Source organism: Ctenopharyngodon idella, chromosome 10, assembly GCF_019924925.1.
Source record: "Ctenopharyngodon idella isolate HZGC_01 chromosome 10, HZGC01, whole genome shotgun sequence".
NCBI lineage: Eukaryota > Metazoa > Chordata > Actinopteri > Cypriniformes > Xenocyprididae > Ctenopharyngodon > Ctenopharyngodon idella.
This window is the reverse complement of record NC_067229.1, coordinates 25,192,380-25,214,763: the sequence shown is the minus strand read 5'-3', so window position 1 is coordinate 25,214,763 and position 22,384 is coordinate 25,192,380. Positions and strand designations below refer to the sequence as shown.

At 36.5% G+C, this 22,384-nt stretch overlaps 1 protein-coding gene across 8 annotated transcripts; it reads left to right on the top strand.

Moving 5' to 3' along the window:
* The first annotated feature begins 519 nt into the window (after window positions 1-519).
* Window positions 520-20,579, top strand: tpm2 (tropomyosin 2 (beta)). 8 transcript variants are annotated; one of them, XM_051911202.1, is made up of 9 exons: window positions 520-787; window positions 2,486-2,611; window positions 10,841-10,974; window positions 11,440-11,557; window positions 12,370-12,440; window positions 13,659-13,734; window positions 14,169-14,231; window positions 15,385-15,454; window positions 19,384-20,579. In XM_051911202.1, the coding sequence occupies exons 1-9, from the start codon at window positions 674-676 to the stop codon at window positions 19,464-19,466; spliced, it is 855 nt and encodes a 284-aa protein (XP_051767162.1). In that variant the 5' UTR covers window positions 520-673; the 3' UTR covers window positions 19,467-20,579. The 8 variants fall into 8 exon arrangements, with proteins under 8 accessions (XP_051767162.1, XP_051767163.1, XP_051767161.1 ...); XM_051911203.1 differs by lacking the exon at window positions 19,384-20,579 and adding an exon at window positions 16,048-16,508; XM_051911201.1 differs by lacking the exons at window positions 13,659-13,734; window positions 19,384-20,579 and adding exons at window positions 13,058-13,133; window positions 16,048-16,508.
* Window positions 20,580-22,384: the final 1,805 nt, after the last annotated feature.

The following is a 22,384-nucleotide window of genomic DNA, read 5'->3' as shown; positions in this document are numbered from 1 at the left end:
TTAACTGTAAAAACAAATTCAGCATTTTATGGCATGTATTCATAAAGAAACTACTAGCAATTAAAAAAAAACATCACAATGTAAACACAACTCACCATTGAACACAGTAGGCAAAATTATATTAAAAAACTTTTAAATTAAAAAACAGTTATTAGTAGGAAATCATTGTCCAGGCAGTGAATGAGGCTTTTGAGAACATTTCCTTGGAGTCAAAAAATCACATACTAGAATTACCTACAGCATCTGTTATAGACTATGAGAAAATGATTATCATTGTCATGTCATGGTGAAATGTTAAAGATAAAAGTTACAGATTTGATACACTAAATGCAGAGAGTGTAATGTATGATTACATCAGTAGCTGTTTTTTCCCAGGGCACTCTGAATAATCCTGACCTCAGATCTTCTGAAGTATAACTGGAGAATGAGGATTCAGAGCCTCCCAAACATGGACAAAAGCACAGGGTCAAATCCCGAGGACGAATCAGAGCGAGGGGACGTTACTCTCCCAGAGACTTTAGAGAAGTTTCCAAAAAAGCCCAGAGTTCCTCTGGAGGGGATTCCAGCCGCCTCTCTGCTGTGCCGTTGTCAGCTTTGTCAGTCTCTGCCTCCACTCTTTGAACAAGTTCTCCTCTTTCTCTTCGGCTGCTTGTAGAAACACAAGAAATCAACAATGGAGGCCATCAAGAAGAAAATGCAGATGCTGAAACTAGACAAGGAGAATGCCATAGACCGCGCAGAACAGGCAGAGATTGACAAGAAAGGTGCAGAGGACAAATGCAAACAGGTAAACGGATTGGGTTTGGTTAACTGAAAACTGAGATTATATCAGACAAGACTTTTTTCTATAGGTGCTTGTTTCTGTTGTTTTCCATGTGTCTAACTGTATTCTCTGTGAGATGAAAGTAGGAAAATTGTAAGGAGGTGTGGTCTAAGTAGTGATTTAAATATTATATATACTTTTAATTAATGGTATTACAAAATTATTTATTTATTTAAGTATCTTTCCCCAGAGTGCTCACAGAAATCATATTATTTGACCTTCCATGTGTAATCTAACTTTCTATGTACTGTATATGAATGATCAGTAATCATGTGGCCATTGGCATCAACTTCCTTCCAAAAAAACTCATGATTAATCCCAGTTTATGGTCCAGCATTTCTGATCCGTGGAGCTATTTTTAGTCTTGTTCCTTAAGACCTGTCAATCATGACTAACTGATGTGACTGGTGCCAAATATAGAAGTGTAAATATGTTAGCATATTTAAGCAGGTATACATGATTACAGCCATTTGATTAAGAGGCCTGGCCTGAGGGGCGACATTTTTCATTGGTTGATTAAACGCGACACAAATAACGGGCCTGTCACTTTATAACAGTTCTCTATTTTACTAAAAGCCATTTTAAGAAGGCTTTTTCCAGCAAGGATACTGTCATTCTCCATAATGGAAGTGCAGCTGGCTTTTCCATGGGAGAAAAAAGAAAACATTTGATTTTGAATCAGTGATCTCAACATATCTCATTTATTAGAATTGGGTTGGTTTCTTTACTGAGTTATGTGCTCCGATAATTGATTTAATGCATTTTTGTTTTAACAAAGACTGTTATTTCTCAAATGCCTTTGTTCTGAGGGCACAACTCCATCTATTCTTGTCCCAAGGCCTTTGTTATTACTGCATCCCTGTTGGTCAGCACACATGCTGTCCTTGATCTTTTTTTGTCCCACTCCACCTTCATGAAATTGTTCAACATAATAGGATCAAGGCTTTGTACCATCTGGAGTCACTGGGCTGCATTTGACGCCAAAGCCGCAATGCTTCTCATAACTGACTTCCCAAGCCTGCCTGGTCTGTCAAACGGACTAAAGGGAAGGCATCCATCATGAGCGCGTCGCTTTGACGCTGTTCTCTTGTTCTGTCATTCAGTTATTTACACTTCTCAATTTATGAGCTGACCAAAATGCTACCTACCTATAAAGCTGTGGTCTATTTTTGCAGCCAGCATTATGGTCTGCGTTTCCATATGCAGAAGCCAACTGTCTCACTAGCCCAAATTGAGCAATAAATAGAGGCTGGTTTATGACACTAAGCTATGTGTGATGATACAGTAAATGGGTTGTGGTTTACTTGAAGTGTGGAGGGAGGAGTGACTACCAGCAGCTGCAGGATACAGCAGAAATGCTCCATTCGCCACTTCAACACAACATTGCCTTTTATAATTGTCTCGTCATGCCCTCCAAACCAGACCACCTAAATGACTCATTTATGAGATGGGATTTAGAGATCATCATTTATCATTGGTGTAGGAATGAGTTCAAGATGTGGGACACATTACTTGATAAGTAATGATCTTCCAAAATGAGGAGAAACTAATAAAATAAAAGAATGCCTTTGAATAAAACTAGTCAAAGCACTTTTTACCACATCATTTTACTGTATTTTCAGTGTTTCATGTGTGTTTGTGTGTGTGTGTGTGTGTGTGTAGCTGGAAGAGGAGCTCTTGGCCCTGCAGAAGAAGCTGAAGGGTGTGGAGGATGAGTTGGACAAATACTCAGAATCACTGAAGGACGCTCAGGAGAAACTCGAGCAGGCCGAGAAGAAGGCCGCAGACGTGAGTGACACACATGATTGTCACAGATTGATCATGATCATCACTGATACCTCATTTGAAGCTGTTTTGCTTCATATTCATTTGCTTCAAGCTAAATATTTTGCATGAATTTCACAAATGCACATTCAGGTCATATTTCACCCCATAAATAAAAGGAAAAATATATATTTTGCATAAAGAAAATGAGGCCTATAGGATCACATATGATGATGATACATATGTATCATAATGATTCGCACACAAAATCTTGTTAAAAATCTTAATTGGGCCAATGTTCCAAAATCATAACATCTAGACGTTATGTGTCTGAGTTGGACACGAGTTTAGGAGCTGGAACGATCAAGTACAGCTCGCACGCGCCCTCCTGTGGCGACGTCTACAGTGCTCAGCTCAGGCTGTCAATCACGAGAGCGGCTTCCTGTCAGCAGCTGCTCTGGAGAAGGTGTCGAGCCCACCCACTGTATCGTGTTCTCTAAACACTTCATAAACACTGTCAGCACCTCGTAGCAGATGCCGTGCGTTTTTGCGTATGGATACATTTTCTTTACATACATCTTCAATTTTAGGGACTTTCTAAATGCAACATGACGCAGTGAGCTGTAGCCCTGCTACATGTTTGTCACTAAATCAATTGTATGAAATGTAAGACGACCTACGTAGGTTTGGGGCGGGTGCGTTAAATAATTTTATTCGCGTTATTTTTACATAAGTAGTTAAATTAACGCGTTAAATCGACAGCCCTATATGTTTAGAAATGTACATTATTGTTTGCTTTGTGTAGCGCTTTTCACAATCTTTTTTTTTTTTTTCAAAGCAGCTTTACTGAAGATCAAACCAACTTAAAGCCCCCACTGATCAAGCCACATGCGATGGCAATGAAAAATCTCTATAAGGTCAAATGTTTAGGTAGTGGAGAAAGAAATTTGAGCTGAGGCAGCCCATCCTCCTCTAGCAGTACAATACATGTAGGCCTACATATGACAATTATTAACTAGTTACATGTGAAATACAAGTCATGTGCTCATGAGTTGAAAGACTTCAGCAACCACAGTATAAAGTTTTAATCCAGAAAAAACAGATTTGACTTCAATTCTTCCATTGAAACATGAGGTAGTTTTAGAGTATGGTCAGGAACGCTCATTCTGTGTGTACTGTATTTGCACCATTAATACGTGGCCAAAAAAGGAAAAAAATCAGAGGAATGCAGTCATTTGTTTACAGTGAAGTGACGTCAATACTTCCAGTGCTTCAGCTCATAGTTTCATTGAAAGGATCGCTCTGAGGACAGTAAAGTAAAACAACCCATAAGTGGAGGTTTGACTAAAACATCCTGTTTTATAGTTGTACTTCACTTGAAATTCATTTGATTGGAAACAATGATGAAGAAAGTCTGTAAGCAGCAATAAGACTCATCTCTGAGATCATCAAATACACAATTTGAGTACATAAGATTTAGACAGACGTGACCAAGAATGCAGTAGATATAGTAGTCTATAAGTTAATTTAAATCTATATATTCATAAGCCTTGGTATATCATTTTACTTTCTTTTAACAAAATTTCCCAATTTCACAAATTTTACATTGAATCATTGTATTTCTTGTATCTAAACAGACCAAAGAGCCAGAAATACAGATTTGCAAACAATCAGTAAATAAGAATAATCGAAATTCTCTTTTACAATGAGGGAGTAAAAATTCAGTGGTTAAAGTCACAATGAAACGGAAGTAGACATATCGTGACGTACATTTGAGTGAAACTGATTATCAAAAAAGAACAAATGTAGGCCGGGGACTTTGTTTATCCATTGGTTGTTAACATGTAGAGCTCTGAACATGTGGAGTAAATTCTTATAGCCTATATTTTTTTGACAGAGTGCAACGGTCGGGTTCCGGAAGTAAAAACTTCATTCATCTTCTCCATAGGGAAACTGATTTTGAATGATAACTTAAAAACCTTTAAAGACAGACCTGTTGTGAGCTACGAGGTTGTTAATCGATAGTATTTGTTTCTGTTGAAGATGTAGCCCATATTATTTCATTTTTTTTTAAAAAGTAATTGTTTGATAGTGGAATTCCTGGTGAAAAATACATTACCATGATGCTGTACAGAAAATTGCACCAATCAGAGTCAAAACAAGCAAAACTGCACTAAAAGAGCTCTTCAGTTTTATATTTATATTTAGTTTTATATTTCTCTATAATTTTTAATTTGATTATGCTGTTCGCAATGCTTCATGGGATTGAAGTTCTTTCCCTCAGCAAAGCGGTTACATACGCCGTCTTGTACCTTTGTATTTTTGATTTTCAAAATACTTTTTTGCTTCAAATCAAAGTTTGTAGTGTTGTGATTCTCCTTGTAGCTTATTGTCTTGGTTCATGGCTTATAATACTTCAATGAAGACTTTTATGGGAGAAATGAATGGAAAAAATACTTCAGGAACCAGCGCCGCTGAAAAAGTGGACGGGCACTAATGCACTCTATTGAGATGTCTGTCAAAGAGTTGCCTGAATTCAAACTAATAAATGTACAGTAATAAGTCAGTAACTTGAGATACATGCATGAGCTAAATAATAAATTAAAGAAATAACAGAGCTTTTTATTTTAGAGCTTTTTTGAAAAAATAAGAGAAATAATAAAAACAACTGTCATAAACAAATCCACTGGTCTGTAATCAAGAAAACTGAGAAAACGTTTGTGAGGGAACTGTAGATGGTTTGTGAGTTGATGAAAAGCTAATAATAAAATCGAATGTAAAATTAAAATATATAGGGCTGCACGGTTAATTGAAATAGTGTGGCACTGTTCATTTACACGCATGCAGCTCATGATCCAAAGTTTAACCTGCCTTTGGGAAGCAAGGCATTGTGCACAATAGGTTCTCATGCTACATTTTCACAATTTCCAACATTTTTGTGGACAGAAGTTTACAGCATTTCACTAGTATTCAACCAAAATAAAAGATATTTTCAAATATTCTTTTTCTTTAAACTTTCCAGTAATTGTAATTTACAACAGTATTTATTTTATATAATCACTAATAAAACTAATAATAATATAACAATAATAATTTAATTTACATATTTTTAAAATAAAAACAATAAAAAATAAAACACTAAAATGATGAAATATTTTATGTTAATTTGCATGTCATGTGACCACAAACCATCATCAGAGAATCGTGTATATGCGAATGTGTCGTTAAATTATTGAAATATTAACCTTTAAATCTTCAAGTAAATATTTTTACGTCAGGGTTTCAGCTCACAAAAAGTTTGGGAACTTCTGTTCTAACAAAGTATTCATACAGCTGTATCAATAATACCGTTATATTTGTATTAATATATTTCATTTGCGAATAAGTCACCAATCACATATGTGCGACGAGGACATTTCTTAGGATGAGATAAAATTCTTTTAATTAATTAATTAATAGCCTGCTCACTTCAAAGAAAGAGGAGTTGTTTAGTTAATTTTTGTTCAGTTAATTAAGACATTCGTTTTTAATAAGTAGGCTATTTACAAATATTTTATGGATGAAGAAACCGTGATGAATGCGTGCGTCAGGTGTCTTGAGAATAAAGGTTTCTGCTTTGGATTCACCTGAGTATCCTCCCTCGCGTTAGTCCTTTATGATTTCATTATGAATTTGAACTGTTTTTGGTTTACGTGCTGAAGAACATACCGAGAAAGCATCATTGAATATTGAGAAAAATCCCTGTTTCTGACAGGGGAGGGTCTTCGGTTGAACCTGCTGCTCCTGCGCTTCTGACCGCCGGATGAATGAATGGCGGATCACCTGAAAGCTGCGCTGCGCCATCTGTTGTACTGGCGTCAGTGAGCTTTTAGTTGAGCCCGACGGATATTGGTTTCGTTGTTGGTCTGAATAGACCGTACGTCGGCGATTTGTTTCGCTTTACGCTAAACTTTACCACTTCTGGATAAAAAAAAACATTGGAGAAAGAAACTAGACGAAGACGGGTTTAACATGAACGCATGATTATTCAGTGGGATAGAGCGATATCGCTGCTGTCCTCCCCGTGTCGTGTTCAGCGTTATTAATCATAGCCTCGGGATTCAGCGGTAATGGCATCGATAACATCCATAGAAGCCGTGAAAAGGAAGATCCAGAGCTTGCAGCAGCAGGCGGATGATGCGGAAGATCGAGCAGAAATGCTGCAGAGAGAGGTGGACATGGAGCGGCAGTGCAGAGAGAGAGTGAGTGACCCTCTCAAACCTTTGATATTCAGCCGGGCTGTAGTGCGTGATCTGTTATTATAGAGTGTAAAGTTGTATCTCTCTATTTACACTGTCCTGTTGTTAACTTCAAAGATACTATTCAATACTGCAATATCAATGTGCCTTTATTGCAAACAGTCAGTTGTTTGCACGAAGAGGCCTTTGTAGGCCAGGGGTTTTCAAACTGGGGTCCGGGGGCCACAAGGGAGTGACAGGGAAAAGTCTAGATTAAAACTGTAAAAAATTAATAAATAAGGAAATAAATTAGATTGAAAAATAAATGAATAAAAATGTGATTACAATAAAAATATTAGTTAGCTAATAATCTATTAAATAGATGAAACTAAATTCAAATGATTAACAGTTTTGATTAATATAAATAAATGAAATTAGATTAAGTGAAGTCAGTGCATTACTATAGTGAGTGGCTTGATAGAATTTTAGATAATTTTAGATTTTAATTTTTCAGTGTATTAATTGGGTGTTTGTGTTTGCTTTGGCAACATTGTGATTCACAGTCATGCAAATAAAGCTCAATTGAATTTGAATTTGTAAAAGATAGATGCTTTTTATATTTTAGGATGGGGGTCCCTCACATGAAGATGATCATTTGGGGGTCTGTGGCATCTAAAAGATTGAAAACCTTTGTTGTGGGCCATGTATGTAAGGTCCGGATGACTGCAATATCTTTATTAAATGCTCTTAGATGCGAATGGCAAATGTAAATCCGAGGTCGCTCAAGATTGTAGTTATGTAGTGTCGTTGTATGCTCAGATTTTCTTAAACCAAACCCAAACATTAATTTCACATTATAAAAACATGATCCAAATATCAGTATCCATTAAGGTAAAACAAACAGCAAATATCAGCAAAACAAGTTTGGGCTTGACGTGACAGAGCTTCAGATGAACTTAAGCTAATGCGCTGGCCAGAAGGAGCGGATTAGAGTTCATATTGAGGGCGGTTGTGACACACAGACTCTAATCATTTCTCACATCAAACTTAAGATCTTTCTATGAGATTGACCTATAGATTGTATGTGATACAAGTGGTCAGTTAAAACAAGTGATTATGCCATTTTAGTCCACCTGAATGTGGACACTTGTGTTCATCTGACCCAGAACAGGATAATCCTCTTGTGTTCTTGTCTACCGGTAAGAAAAGTGTTGGTTGTTTACATCAGGATAGACAGCAAATAGACATCATTAAAATAGTCCACGTGATTACAGTGGTTCGACCTTAATTTTATGAAACGACGAGAATACTTTTTGTGCGCAAATCAAATATAACAACTTTATTCAACAATTTCTTCTCTCCCATGTCAGTCTCCTATGCAGATTTTTTTTTTTTTGGTTAAAAATGAACAAAAATCAATTATTGAGCGGGAAAATTGATTTTTTTTATTTGATTCGTCTTTGCGTGGCTATATCAGAAAAAAGACGACCCGGCTACTATATCGGGTGTGAGGATGGCATTCTTACAAAATTTTTATGTAGTACACTTAAAGGTACACTATGTAACTTTTGGCCCTCTATAGCAGTTAATAAATAAAACTGTATGCGTCTTGCAGAAGAACATTGTTTTGGTTGTGCTTTGGCTCTGAACAGCTCTAAAATATAAATCATTATTCTATGTTTATCAAAGTGAATTTGGGTTAAGTAAAGGACATGGTTTGGAAGATGGATTCTTTTTCTCATTAATAACATTTTTCTTGAGTAGGCTAATGGGTAATCTGAAGTCAGAGATTAAATTGCCTAGAAAGTGAAGATAATGCTACATGCACACAAATTATGGCTAGTTACACAAAATAATGTTGATGTTGGCAACATTGAAGTTCGAACTTGAGTTTAATAACAATAGTTTTCAGTGTGTGACTGAGCTGTGGTTAGTAATGTGATTTAATTTAAAACATTTGCTTTTCCAGTAGGTCAGAACAAAAGCGGCAGATATGTTGCCGCTTATTTTAGTTGTTTTTAGCTATTTTTGTATTTTAACCTGGATTTTGCCTTGAAAATAGCTATAGATGGCTGGCATGGCCTTAACCCACAAACGAATTAGGCCACCTTTGTACTGAGCACTGTTGTTTTGCTAGTACAACTATTGTTGTAAGGATTATATTAGCAGGATGACATCAGACTTGCTCTTTTTGAGTAGTGGTAAATACAGCTATAGGCATATTGTTTTTCAGCGTTCTTTAAAATGATAAACAGACCAAGCATTTATTCATGTTCAGTGCATGTTTTATTTAGTGATCCAGTGTTCCCTCATTTAAAGGGTTGACATAGTAATTGCAGTGCCTGCATGTAGTTAGCTATTAAAGTATTGGACAAACTGTTGACCATGATCCCAACCCTCTTTACCTAGTGAACTTTGCATTTATAAAGTTTAACTTTCAAGCCAGCAATGCATGCATTCATCTGCTTCTTCCAGACACACACAAAAAAAAATTGGGATGGGAATCGTAACAATTCGTAGTGAATGCATGAGCTGATAAAATATATAGCTTAAATGCAATAAAAGTCATTTTGGATAAAAGCATCTTGCATAAATGTATTAACAATTCTGGTTTGTACACAATTCAACAATAACAATAACGGTTCTAGTAGTGATTTTGAGAAAGAAATATTTTGAAAAAATCTTATTGCTTGCTGCCCTCAGCAACCTGCTGCCAAATAATGAGGCCATTTTAGATTTCAACACAATAGATTTAACAAAATGTTAAATGTAATAAAATTAGTGCAAAAGTGTTTTTTTTAGATGGTAATCCAGTAATTGGTCCTCAGTAACTATATATTAAATAAACATACTGAACAAACAAATATGTGGTAACCATGTCGGACATGATGAAAGTAGTAACTAGCTGCAAGTGAGTCTCAGTAACAGCTCTTACTGATTCACTAAAAACAACTTTTTCCAGTAAGTGTGGTTTGATGCTATTAAAATGGGGTGTGATGTCTTGATCGACAGCTGCGCTTACGAATGAGTCTGCGGATCACTGCACAGACTCGGGCTCCAAATGATGTAATCAGCAATGACCATTTCTAACTGTTTTTTTTTTTTTTTTTTTAAATACACTCTATGGTTTGGAATCAGACTACAGTGCACCCTGTATGTTTTGCGTTGTAGATTTAGTAAAAGTCTTGTGGTGAACAGTGGTGCATGAAACATTGTCACAGTGTTTTAGTACAGTGTTCTGTCTGTATGATGGAAGGTTTTTGTCATACAATGGAGAGATTTAACAATGATTTAAAGTAGTTTTTTACATTTTTAAAAAAGTAACATTCTTATCTGTAAAAATGATAGTTCCGTTCCATACATCTAGCGAATCATCTAAGCTAAAGTGAGTATGTGCGTTGACCAGACAGTCAAAAAGAATGCAATAATTAAAAATAATTTAACTAAAACATTCATTTCGATATTTGTTGTTGGATGTTTGCATTTAATTGAAAATATTTGTTTCTTCAGTTTGTGTTTCTGCAGTTTATATCTGCATGTTTTATACAGTTTATATATAGCTTAAAATACTATTGTCACATTTTATATTCATTTTATAGCCTTGAATTTGCACATTGTGAGGAGAACAGGATTTGGAAATAGAAAGCTTTGGTCAATAAAATACAGGAAGTATAGCCTTTTAGTGTTGCAACTAACAATTATTAATATATATATATATATATATATATATATATATATATATATATATATATATTATATATATATATTAATAATTGTTAGTTGCAACACTAAAAGGCTATACTTTTTCAAAAGGCGTACTTCTGAGGAAAAAATACAAAAATAATATGTGGTTGGAGTCAAAGGAGTTGGAAAACAAGAGGAGTCATAAAAAATTTTGCACTTAATTTGACATTAATCTTAAGATTTTCACATCGCATGTGGCCATCACCTTATCCAAAGAATTTATGGTGAATCACATTTTTGCACCATGCCGTGCAGCCCTGGTGTGCGTTGACTAATTTTCCTGTGATCGTAGGCCGAGGCTGAGGTGGCGTCCCTGAACAGACGTATCCAGCTGGTTGAGGAGGAGTTAGATCGTGCCCAGGAGAGACTTGCCACTGCGCTACAGAAGCTAGAGGAGGCAGAGAAAGCCGCAGATGAGAGCGAGAGGTGTGGCGGCAGCATCCCGGCATATTAATGTTAACTTCTCATTCTGCACCTTAACTACACACCTGGGCTTTGTTCACAGGCACACTATTTTATGTATTTGACTTGCATCCATTGTTGTAATATGAACAATAATAGACAGCAAGATTCAAGCCAGATTTGTTCGTGGTTTCAAGTAGTTTGGGATCCGTCCAGTGTGCTTTCCTGTCTTCGGCCCGAGACACTGGGATTAGCTCCAGCGTCCCTGTGACCCTACGTAGGACAAGCGTTTTGGAAAATGGATGCATATTTTTCCACAATACTAGCTACTCTCTTAGGTGTCTTGGTAATGCGGACAGTCAATACTAAATATCTTGTGCATTGTGTGAACAAAGCCTAGGAGAACCACGAGGAAATACCTTAATCCTGTTATGTTTTGACTTGCCAAGTCCTAAATGTAATACTGACCATGTGTTTTTTTTCTCACAGAGGAATGAAGGTGATAGAGAACAGAGCAACAAAAGATGAGGAAAAGATGGAGATCCAGGAGATGCAGCTGAAGGAGGCCAAACACATCGCTGAGGAGGCTGACCGCAAATATGAGGAGGTGTGCATGTCACATTTTTAAATGACTGGAATCAGTTTAAATCGGAGTCTTTGCACACACAATAAATTGCAGTTATTACGGGTGGTGATATAACCAAAATGTTATGTCATGGTATAGGTCATTTTATATCTCAGTAACACTATATATGACAGTATACTTTTTGTTGGAAATTTAACCCTAAAATGTTCTTCATTGTAGTTGCACAGCTTTAAGGTTTTTCTTATAGGATACTGCACTCAAAAATATGAATAAAATAGTCATTACAGCCAGGCCTGAAAGTTCAAAATGGTGGCAAAGTCTTTATGAAGACATGGAAAACACTTAGACAGACTTGGGATTCGGATGAAAGAAAAATAAGCTTCTTGAAATATAAGAATAAATTTTTCTTATATTTCATATATAATAATTTAAGAATACATTTACAGTATACATATCAATGACTTTGCGGTCAATTGTCACAAGTTTGGTAGATATTTTTATAGACACCCTGTATGTATATTCCAAGTTTCATGTCCAACAGCTGTTCACAAGTGAATTTATTGGCTGCTGTGGCCATTTATACTGTTTTATCCAAATTAGTTTTTGTAAGCGCTTCTACTGAAGAACAAGCATGCTTCCTTGACCAAATGGTCAGAGTTAATATAGTATTTTTGTTGTTGTAGTGCGGAAGATGGGTTACAATACCTAAACTTGAATTATTGTTTATTGGGGATTAACTTCCCTCTTTTTAACTTGGCTTTACAGATCTTTGATATTTGCTATTTGACTGTAATTGTAAAATTGTGTCTATTCGTGTGTTTGTTTGACTGCAGGTGGCGCGTAAACTGGTGATTCTTGAGGGTGAGCTTGAGCGCTCTGAGGAACGAGCTGAAGTGGCTGAGGCGTAAGTACATATAATGCTTATTAAACTCTTAAGTTGAGATTGGACTATTGCATTATTATAAAACATCAATACATAAAAACATCAATAACCTTGTGTGTTAACAGTGGTGTCTGTAGTCATTGATATTTGATGCAGTTCATTTTTTACTAGCACTAACATCATGATAACATGAACAGGCTTAATCTACATTTGGATAACTGCTCCTTAAATTCCTTGCTAGAATACATTATGAACAAAAATATATTGATTGGTTTATTCAAAAATGTGTATATGCGCCCACATTATGATGGTAACAAAAGTGTATTTGCATGAATAACCGAGGTTGATATGCATGTCTGTGGTACTTAAAACATACAATTTACTTGTCATTTTGAGTAGACTTGACAGAACTGATCTCTGTCAGAACTGGAAGGTAAAAGTCTCCAGGATTTCCAAAGATCAGCTGCTGCAAATGCTCTATAATTAGTAACAGAAGAGTTCTCAGGGTCATTTAACAACAGCAAGGTTTCTAATTGTCCTTTTTTCACGTTTTCCAAATGCATGCTCCGTTGTTCCTTATCCTGTATCTCCCCCATTACCTCCCCCCTCCCCCACTGGCCCTTTTTGGACTAACCCAGTCGAGTCAGGCAGCTGGAGGAGGAACTTAGACTCATGGACCAGAATTTGAAATCCATGATGGCTGGAGAGGAAGAGGTACTGCTGAGAGACTGACGTAGCACGCTAACGCTCGCTTCTTTTTACTTGTCCTCTCTTTCGGAGATCTATGACCTCCTCTGCTGCTTTTCTCGGCTTTATCCCTGTGTCAATGAAACGCATCTTTTGCAACAAGTAAAGGGGCCTCAACTAGAACCTTGGGGAATGCCACACTTTAATTACTACTGTTATGTAGCAAACATCTTGGAAAAGGATTGCTTTTTCGTTTTTTGAATAAACACTAAAGTAGCTAGTTTTGACCTCTCAAAACTGCCATTCTAGTCTGCATGGACTTCTTTTTCTATAGAAAGTGGTTTGTGAGTAACGTTCAGGCATGTAAAGTGTTACTGCCTGATGTGCTTGGAACTGTGAATGGTTCTCAGATAAAATATGAGGAATGGCCTCATTGTTCCATTGAGGTTGGGGTCTCTTTAGCTAAAAATGCTTCCTTTCCTGTCTTCTCAAAATGCTGTCTCTCTCCTCTCCTTTGCCCTTTCTTTTCCTGCATCTCTTGCTGTGGTATAGCAAATCTGGTGACCTTGAGGAAGAATTGAAAAATGTCACCAACAATTTGAAGTCCCTGGAGGCACAGGCTGAGAAGGTAGGCAGAGCACTCATAGCAATTTTCAACATCCAAATGCCCTGCTGATTACTTTTCAAGTCAGGCTGCCCATGTTCACTCTGTATTTGTGGTTGTAGTGTTATTCTTTGCACAACAAATTATTGTATCACATATGTCATTTGTCCAAATTTTAAACCAAAAATAAAATGAGATTCCCATTGTTAAATCAACATTGTATATAGGGTGAGAAAACTGAATGAATAATGAAGTGAATTATTTTTAATCCGTTCTGTTGGTCAAGTAAAATAGCTTTCTTATACTCACAGTCTCCATAGACTTCACTGCCATCTCTCTTGCCAAAGCTATGCATCGTTCTTCTTCTGATTTCAGACGTAACAATATATGTAGCCTATAAAGAATTCTTAAAATAAATGACTGCTGATTGATGATTCATTTTTTTATTTATTCCTCAGTACTCCACAAAGGAAGACAAATATGAAGAGGAAATCAGAGTACTGACTGACAAACTCAAAGAGGTGCGTTTTCGTTTCACTATATCTAAATTACACTGCTCCATCACTGTGTCCATATTTCAAATGAAAGCACTCTTCATACACAATGCTGAGCAAATTCAAAAGTGGTTTTCAGGTGTTTATGGACTTCATCTGCTCTGAAATCCAGACATGGACAGCTCATTATTAAGTCATAATCTTCCCTGCTTTCTCCCTACTATGGTTAGGATTAGGTTTCTGACCAATCAGGTTGCAGTCTCCCCAGTGTTTGAACCAATCAGAAGCACTGCAGTCAAAATTCGGCACAACACCAGTCTAAGCCGTGTAGTGCTGGTGAACTTGCTTTGGGCTTGCGCCTTGCTATCCAGTGATGAACACAACGCGAGCCATTTGGTCCCTTTGAATTCGACACTGTTATATGTTATACACTCATATGATATAGGAACTTTAAAAGCTTCATGCTAAAGCCATCTGTAACTAGATTAAACAGCCATGTCCATGTAAACTGCAGTGAGATGATAAACTGGAAAACATGATACACAACAGTAATTACAATCTTATCAATCCACACAGCACCATTCATATAGAAATTACTATACTATTATTATATATAGATTACTATTATTATAGTAATTAAATATTGTATATTAAGGGGACTTAAGTCTTATAAGTTCTTAATTATTTGTACATAAACTTGATTTTGACATTTACTGGCCTAAGCAAACATTGGCCCACCGATAAAAGTCCCAGTCCATCCCTGCAGCAGATGTTAAACTTCATCATTGTCATTTGAATCACGCTGTCAGTTATGTCACTTCACTGCCATTCACGTCTCCTTTCCCGTGGCCTAATGGGATAGTAAAGTGTCCTGTGCATGTGCACTTCAGAATGGCCCTGTCACTTCATGTGCACTTGTGGTCTTGTGGACTTACAATGGTCTCCACGGGGCACAAGACCATAGGGCCAAGTAGTAAGTCCAATTCATAGGGCCGGTTCACACAGGATGCCTTTATGCTGTTAAAAACACAAGACGCAGGGTAGTGGAACAAAAAAGCACAAGGTCATGTAATATTACTGAAGTGATTATTTTGTCCAAATCGGTTATTGGAAAAATAATCATCGTAAAATATTATACTGTCTCAAGAGTTCATAAGAATGTTAATTTTCTTTTCTCTAGGCTGAAACGCGTGCTGAGTTTGCTGAGAGGTCCGTGGCAAAGCTTGAGAAGACCATTGATGATTTAGAAGGTACACCTTTAAGATTTATTATGTTGCCTGTAAATAGTGTGAAACTAATGACAGAATAACAGCAATGTACTTTGTGTGTGTTAGCAGTTTTGATGCCTCACTCTTCATAAAGTCATTCCAATTATAACTTCCCTTCCATATTTTGGAAAACTGTTTCGCATGACCAGAATGAGCTGGTTGTATACTAACATTGCTTGAAATGGTGAAGGCGTTGTGTGCCTTTTCGGCAGATGGATCTAGTGTCTTTTTGATGTACTGAAACTGCACGTCATCTGTTTTTGGTGAGGTGACTGACACCTTAGATGTTCAGTGAATGAGTAGACGACACGTGAGAGCATGTATCGTGGGTTTTTGCGGATGGAGTTTCATTTCAGAGTGACTGATCAAGATGACTCTCTGAGTGAGGATGCTTGTGCCAAGGTTTTCTAACCAAGATTTCATACTTATTGCTTGTTGTTCAAACAAACTGTTATAGTTGAAACTGGCCTCTGAAGTCCTCCATCTGACGGCATTATTTTTCTTTTTCTGCTCATTGTTTCGTTCTGTCTGTTTGTTTGTGTTCTCTGTGGTCGTTTCTCTGGGATGATGCACAGATGAGGTGTACGCTCAGAAACTCAAGGGTAAAGCCCTCAGCGAGGAGCTGGATCTGGCTCTAAATGACATGACTACCCTCTAAATGCACTCTTGGTCTCCTTCTCATCCTTCTCCTCTCCATTTTTCCCCCTCTGTGGCATTGTTCATATGGCTAGTTCTGTTCTGTTTTCTTCTCAATGTGACTTTAAAACGGACATCAGACATTATTGTTCAGTCTGATTCAGTGGAGCTTATGCTGCAGCTCATGTTTTGTGTCCTGTCTTTCTCTCCTGATTTTGTAATCTGTAATGGAATGGTCAACATTGTGTGTTGTTCCCAGCACTGTCCGTTTAGAGGTTCATGATAAGCTCGATGTTTATCACAGTGTTGACACTTCCACTGCAGCGTCTGTGTCATACGTGCTTACTGCTGCTTTACTTTATCCTGCTGCTGTAATAAATGTCCAAAATGTCTTGCTTCAGTTTCCTCCTGTTTCTTGAGATTTATTTCATTTATTTAATTACATTATCACAAGTTTATCATCTGTTTTATTTGTGAGAGTAAATAATACAGGTAGTGACAACTAGATTTTGGTAAATCGTGGGTTACACTTTATTTCGATGGTCCACTTTAGACATTCAAGTTCAACTAACTAAGAGTTACTTTGCAACTACAGGTCAACTAACTCTCATTCAAGTATTAGTAGACTATTAGGTTTGGGTTAGTAGAATAAGTTGACATGTAGTTGCAAATTTACTTGCAGTTAGTAGCATGTCTAAAGTGGACACTGTGGACAGCACTCAGATCACTGACAACAATATGTATTCCTAAAAGTCTTTAGGGCCAAAATCTCACTCAGATATACATCCCTATTGGAAGAAAACTCTTCTCAATTTTGGGTTCATGCAGACTTTAAAAAATAAGGCCATTAGACAACAAACTCCCAAGTGTCTTCCTAATGCTAAGAGACATATTACTGACAACTATCGTAAACAAATCAAATTGTTTTTTGATAGACTGTATTTGTATAATAATAACATCAGTAGATGACCAATTTAAAATTTCAGGACTTTGTAATTAGGACAATTTATAGAATGAATCCCTTAAAGATCTTCTGAAGCCTGTATCTTTTTTTATGAGCACTGTAGTTTGTCAACAAATAGCACACTTTTTTAATAAGCCATTTTAAACATCAGTGCCATTATTGGTAGAAATATACTTCATTTCACATAAATATGTTTGTGTAGAACACTAGGGTAGCTGAACTATGGCCAGAAAAAGCTTACATGGTTTGATATGGACCGTGATCTACTTTGCAAGTGTTTTCGAACTTACCGCAGTGTTTTGCGTAGAAACCACTCTCATGTCTGCTGGGCGAGTATTTTTGAGTTCTCGTCTGTGTTGTGTGCACTCCTGTATCAGGCAGTGCAGAGATTGGATGGAAACCAATTGAAGGGCATTCCTTCACATTGTTTTCATTGTTTTCTTGAATGTGCTATATTTACATACCTGGAGGTGTTCCAAAAAGTAGGTTTAACGAGTAAGTTAGCTTACTTGGGTAAGTTTAACTAACTCTGAGTAAAAATTTCCAGTTCCAGAAACCAAGGTGTCCTTGTCACAGTGTAATTATGCATTTAAGTACTCGGTAATATTAATTAACTGCATGTTAACCTAAGTTAAATTGCTTTCTGGAATATAAAACCCTTTTGTTGACATCTCAAATGTGCTTTAGGATTTCATGACCTTTTTAAGAGCATAAATCAGCTGCAGTTGACTAAAACGGACAGATGTTATTACGTCTCCTGACTCTTATATCAAACTTAACATCAGTGTTTTTTGTTTGCAGCTATAAGATTCTAAACCAATTTTTTAGTTGTCACATCTGCTATAATTAAGGTTGGGAGTGACTCCTGTACTCCATGTAAATGTGGAAATGTAGTTTAGGGGATTCACTGCACCTTAAAGCGTTAGTTCACCCTAAAATGAAAATTCTGTCATTAATTACTCACCCTCATGTTGTTCCAATCCCGTAAGACCTTCGTTCATCTTCGGAACACAAATTAAGATATTTTTGATGAAATCCGAGAAAATCTCTTAATTTGTGTTCCGAAGATGAACAAAGGTCTTACGGGTGTGGAACGACATGAGGGTGAGTACTTAATGACAGAAATTTCATTTTTGGGTGAACTAACCCTTTAATGTTGTTTTCAGTCCCATGAATTTCACTATACTTTGTATGTGGAAAATGAATTTATAGTGGCCAAAACTATTTTACAAACTAATTGCCTAAATTCTTTTAAAAAGGTATGCTTATCCAGGGAAGTTTAAGCAAGAAACCTGAGTGTATCAAAGCTCTAAAGCAGTAAAATCATATTAAGAAGAACATTTGATCAGAAAACTTCATCAAAAAATGATAATGCTAGAGCAAATTTAGTAATTTACTGCTCTTGGAATGGAATCTCTATCTTATTTCTCTTTTTCTTCCTTTCTTCAACTTTTTGACTTCACTGTGTTTGGGCCTTACTTGGTTTCAACTGTAATTTTGGTATATTGCATAAAAATGCTGAATGGGAAGATCAAGATGTGAATAACATTTGCTTGAGGTGAAACATTTTATTTGCTGAGTATTCATAAATTCCAAAGAAAATACATTTGCAGAATAAATTCTTAGATGTGCATCAAAGTCTCGTGACTTGGCCTGAAGTCGTAAGTGAAACAACTTTCATTTCTATTTTGCGTTATAACCAGCAGTGACAATCTTCTTGTGCTTTTGCAGTATTCCTGTTTTTTTTTTTTTTTTTTTTTTTTTTTTTGTCACATAAATTTGCAACTTGGATGGAACCACAGCTATTGATGCTGCCAAAGTCAGACATAACCTGGTTGGTCTCGTGTTATTGACAGTGCCTTTAAAATGCTCTAGCTTTATTAAATATTGAATGCTGACATATTACACACTGTCGATGGCTTACAGACACAGCTGCTTGTTAATAGCTGGTTTGACAGAAGAAAAAAAACTTTACAAACTCAAACTAAAAGGTGCTGATAAATGGAATATAGATACTGCAATCCATGGGCGTTTTATCATAAATATGGGCACAGGGGTTTATACAGTATGAACTCCAGGGACAGTTATATTATAGGTTTAGGGTGCAATTCTTTACAGAGTTTTAAAGTGTGGTTTCTTAGAGAATGATCCTCTTTTGTCATTCTTCTCATTTTTATAGCTCCTATATCACAATTGTCAAGATTTGATTGCCTGCTCAATTTATGTGATAGTCTACTTTGCATTTTTCATTATTCTGAGGTTGTATATCAAGGCTGTCTCACCAAGTCTCTTTTTGTTCTCACATCACCAGAGAAACTAGCCCAGGCCAAAGAGGAGAATCTGAACATGCACCAAGTGCTTGACCAGACCCTTCTGGAGCTCAACAATTTATAAAGATGGAGTCTTACAACACACTAAGCTTTCCAGCTGGGCCTGACGCACATGCTCTCCAGCTTCGGCCATACGGAGGGTGCTTTGATAAAGGAATGTCTTATAGTCACACACTTCCTATTTTCTTTCCAAACAATGTCTTGTAATAGTAGCAAAGCCAGCAGTACTTTAAACAAAGCATTTACTTGGATTTGTAATATTTGTAATAAATTTATTGTGACTGTCTAATTTGGTTTGATTTATTCTAAACATCACGTTTACTACAAATGTTGTTTCCTCCAAAGTCAACTTTTTGACCTCAACTAAAAATGCTGTAATTTACGACTTTGGACTTAACCATACCAACAATTTAAAAGAATGTTTTTGCACTTTTGAGGTTATTTTTTTTTTTAAGCATTTTTATCAATTTGTACCAAAATGCACAACCTGTGATTGTAACTAATGTGTCTCAAATCACAAAATTGTAAAACAAATGCTCAGTATGCAGTGCTGCGAATTTGTGGCCTTTCTGTGAAATTTGCTGTTCCAAATGCAAAATATGTTTTTGACGTGATTTTGTGATCTCATGTCCAACCCTTATGGGGGAGGGTCCAGAAAATTATTTGTGCTGATATACCCTTGCTTTTACAGGCCTAAATTCATTTAAAATGTTGTGAAATAGCAGTAAGTGACAATAAATTGGTCATAATGATATACAATTGGGCCTGTATGACATGGCTGATGTTTTTGACTAACTACTGCAAACTCTTTTGTCTATAGATCAGACCAAATATGTGAAGCGTCCTGTATTGACGCATTGAATAACACAATCATGCTACTCAAATACTAATGATGGGGTTGCATAAGATGTTATGTGAAAGAATGCAATGGATTTGATTCATTGGGGAACATAATTTTTACATTGTTTAAAACTCCTCTAACGCAAATCACTATATAGTAAATCCTAGAAAAATCAATAGAATTATTTGGTTTATAAAAGGGATATAGTAAAAGAAACAAATTTTGGGCCATTATTACACACCTTTTTAAATAATTCCTTAAATTTTAAGAAGCCTCACCCAATTATGTATCCTATGCAATTGTTTGAGCTGTTCGATTAAAATAATGAAAATAGAACTTTGCCTTTTGATGATTTGTTTACCTGCCTATGTTTTTATCGAAAAATCGTCCTCTTAAGAAGTCTGACACTGGAACAATTAAGACTGGAAGAGTGGTGACAGATTAAACGACTGAATTAGAACAGTTTATGGAGTGATTAGTGAATGTGTATTTGAGCCTTGCCATATGTTTATGCACCGCTTTAGTGAGGAAAAAATGATTTTCAATGAATAAACAGACTCTGCTTTCATATTTCTTAGGTTTAAGAGAGCCCCTTAAAAATACAATATACAATACAAAATAACCATGCAGAGTCAGCAGTTGCTGGAACTCAGACCTCCATTTTGAATAGATTTGCAAAGTTGGCACTAATCTGTTTATTGCTTTGACATTATCGGGTATTGATGTGAAGAAAAATTAAGCATTTTCGCATAAAGCTGCAACTTAAAATGTGAAAAATAAAGCGGTCTAAATACTTTCTGAATGCACTGAACATTTTAGCTAGGTGTGGCCAATAATCCATGTTTTTGAAAACTATTACATTTAACAGACACGTTTATCCACATTAAGGCAACTTGCATTGCATATATGGTATAAATTTTGCAATCCCTGTTAATCAAACCCATGACCTTGTCATTGTTAGCTCCATGCTCTACTGTTGCATTATTAATAACAGGACTCCAGAGAATCTTTCTGAACTCTAAACTTGACATGGGTGAGGTGTTACCTTGCAAAGCAAATGTGACTTTACACTCATTGTAGTGCCCCCTATTGGCCATATGGTGTGAGTTCTTGTATCTTATTCGCAAGAAATGGTACAACCATCTCACCAAGTTTAAATTCTCTATAGGCCTTACTTTTGGTCTGCATGGTCATTTTTAACAAAGTATGGTTTAAAACCTACTGTTAGCCCCAAGTAGCAACTATCGGGATCCAGGCACATATGAAGAACATGAACAAAACGGTATGCATACATACGTACGGGTTCGATCTCATGAGAAAACAACTATTTGTTAGTATACGTGCAATTTACATGTGAACGTGCCCGTAAACGATGTTAAACATACAGAGAGCAGCAGCTTTCCTTTCTGGCACGTTTTTAATCTTCAAACCAAAGTCGACAAAGTTTAAATTCCATCTGGCTCGTGCGCTTCCCATAGCCTAATGTTTACTCATTAGGTCAGTAAGCGGGCAGTAGGCAGTCTTTTGTGGCTGTTTGAATGCATTCGACCACATGAGCATCTACACTATGAAAGCAATCCGGTCGAATGCGTTTTCGAAAGTGGACAAGCTCAAAACATTTTAGACCCCGTTGACACCTGTATTTAGCGTCTTCCACTTGTGATCCGATCTCTTGCCAAATTGCAGGCCCTGTAGATACGAATCCTCTAGTAAGCAGAAATCATATATTTACCTTAATATGTTTCTTTAAATTAGAGGAAGAAGCTGATATCTCGATTGAATTGATGCGAAGGATGTGCTTCCACAGCAGCCATGATTAACAGCAGTTAACGACAATCTACTGCTGTGGTTAAAGGGTTATTTCACCCAAAAATGACATTTCTGTCATTAATTCACACTCACCCTCATGTCGTTCCACACCCGTAAGACCTTCGTTCATCAAATTAAGATATTTTTGTTGAAATCCGTGAGGTATATGACTTGTCCATAGACAGCAATATAATCAACACTTTCAAGGTCCAGAAAGGTACTGAAGACATCGTTAAAACAGTCGACGTGACTGCAGTGGTTCAACCTTAATTTTATGAAGCGATGACAATACTTTTTGTGTGCAAAAACAAAACAAAAATACAGACTTCATT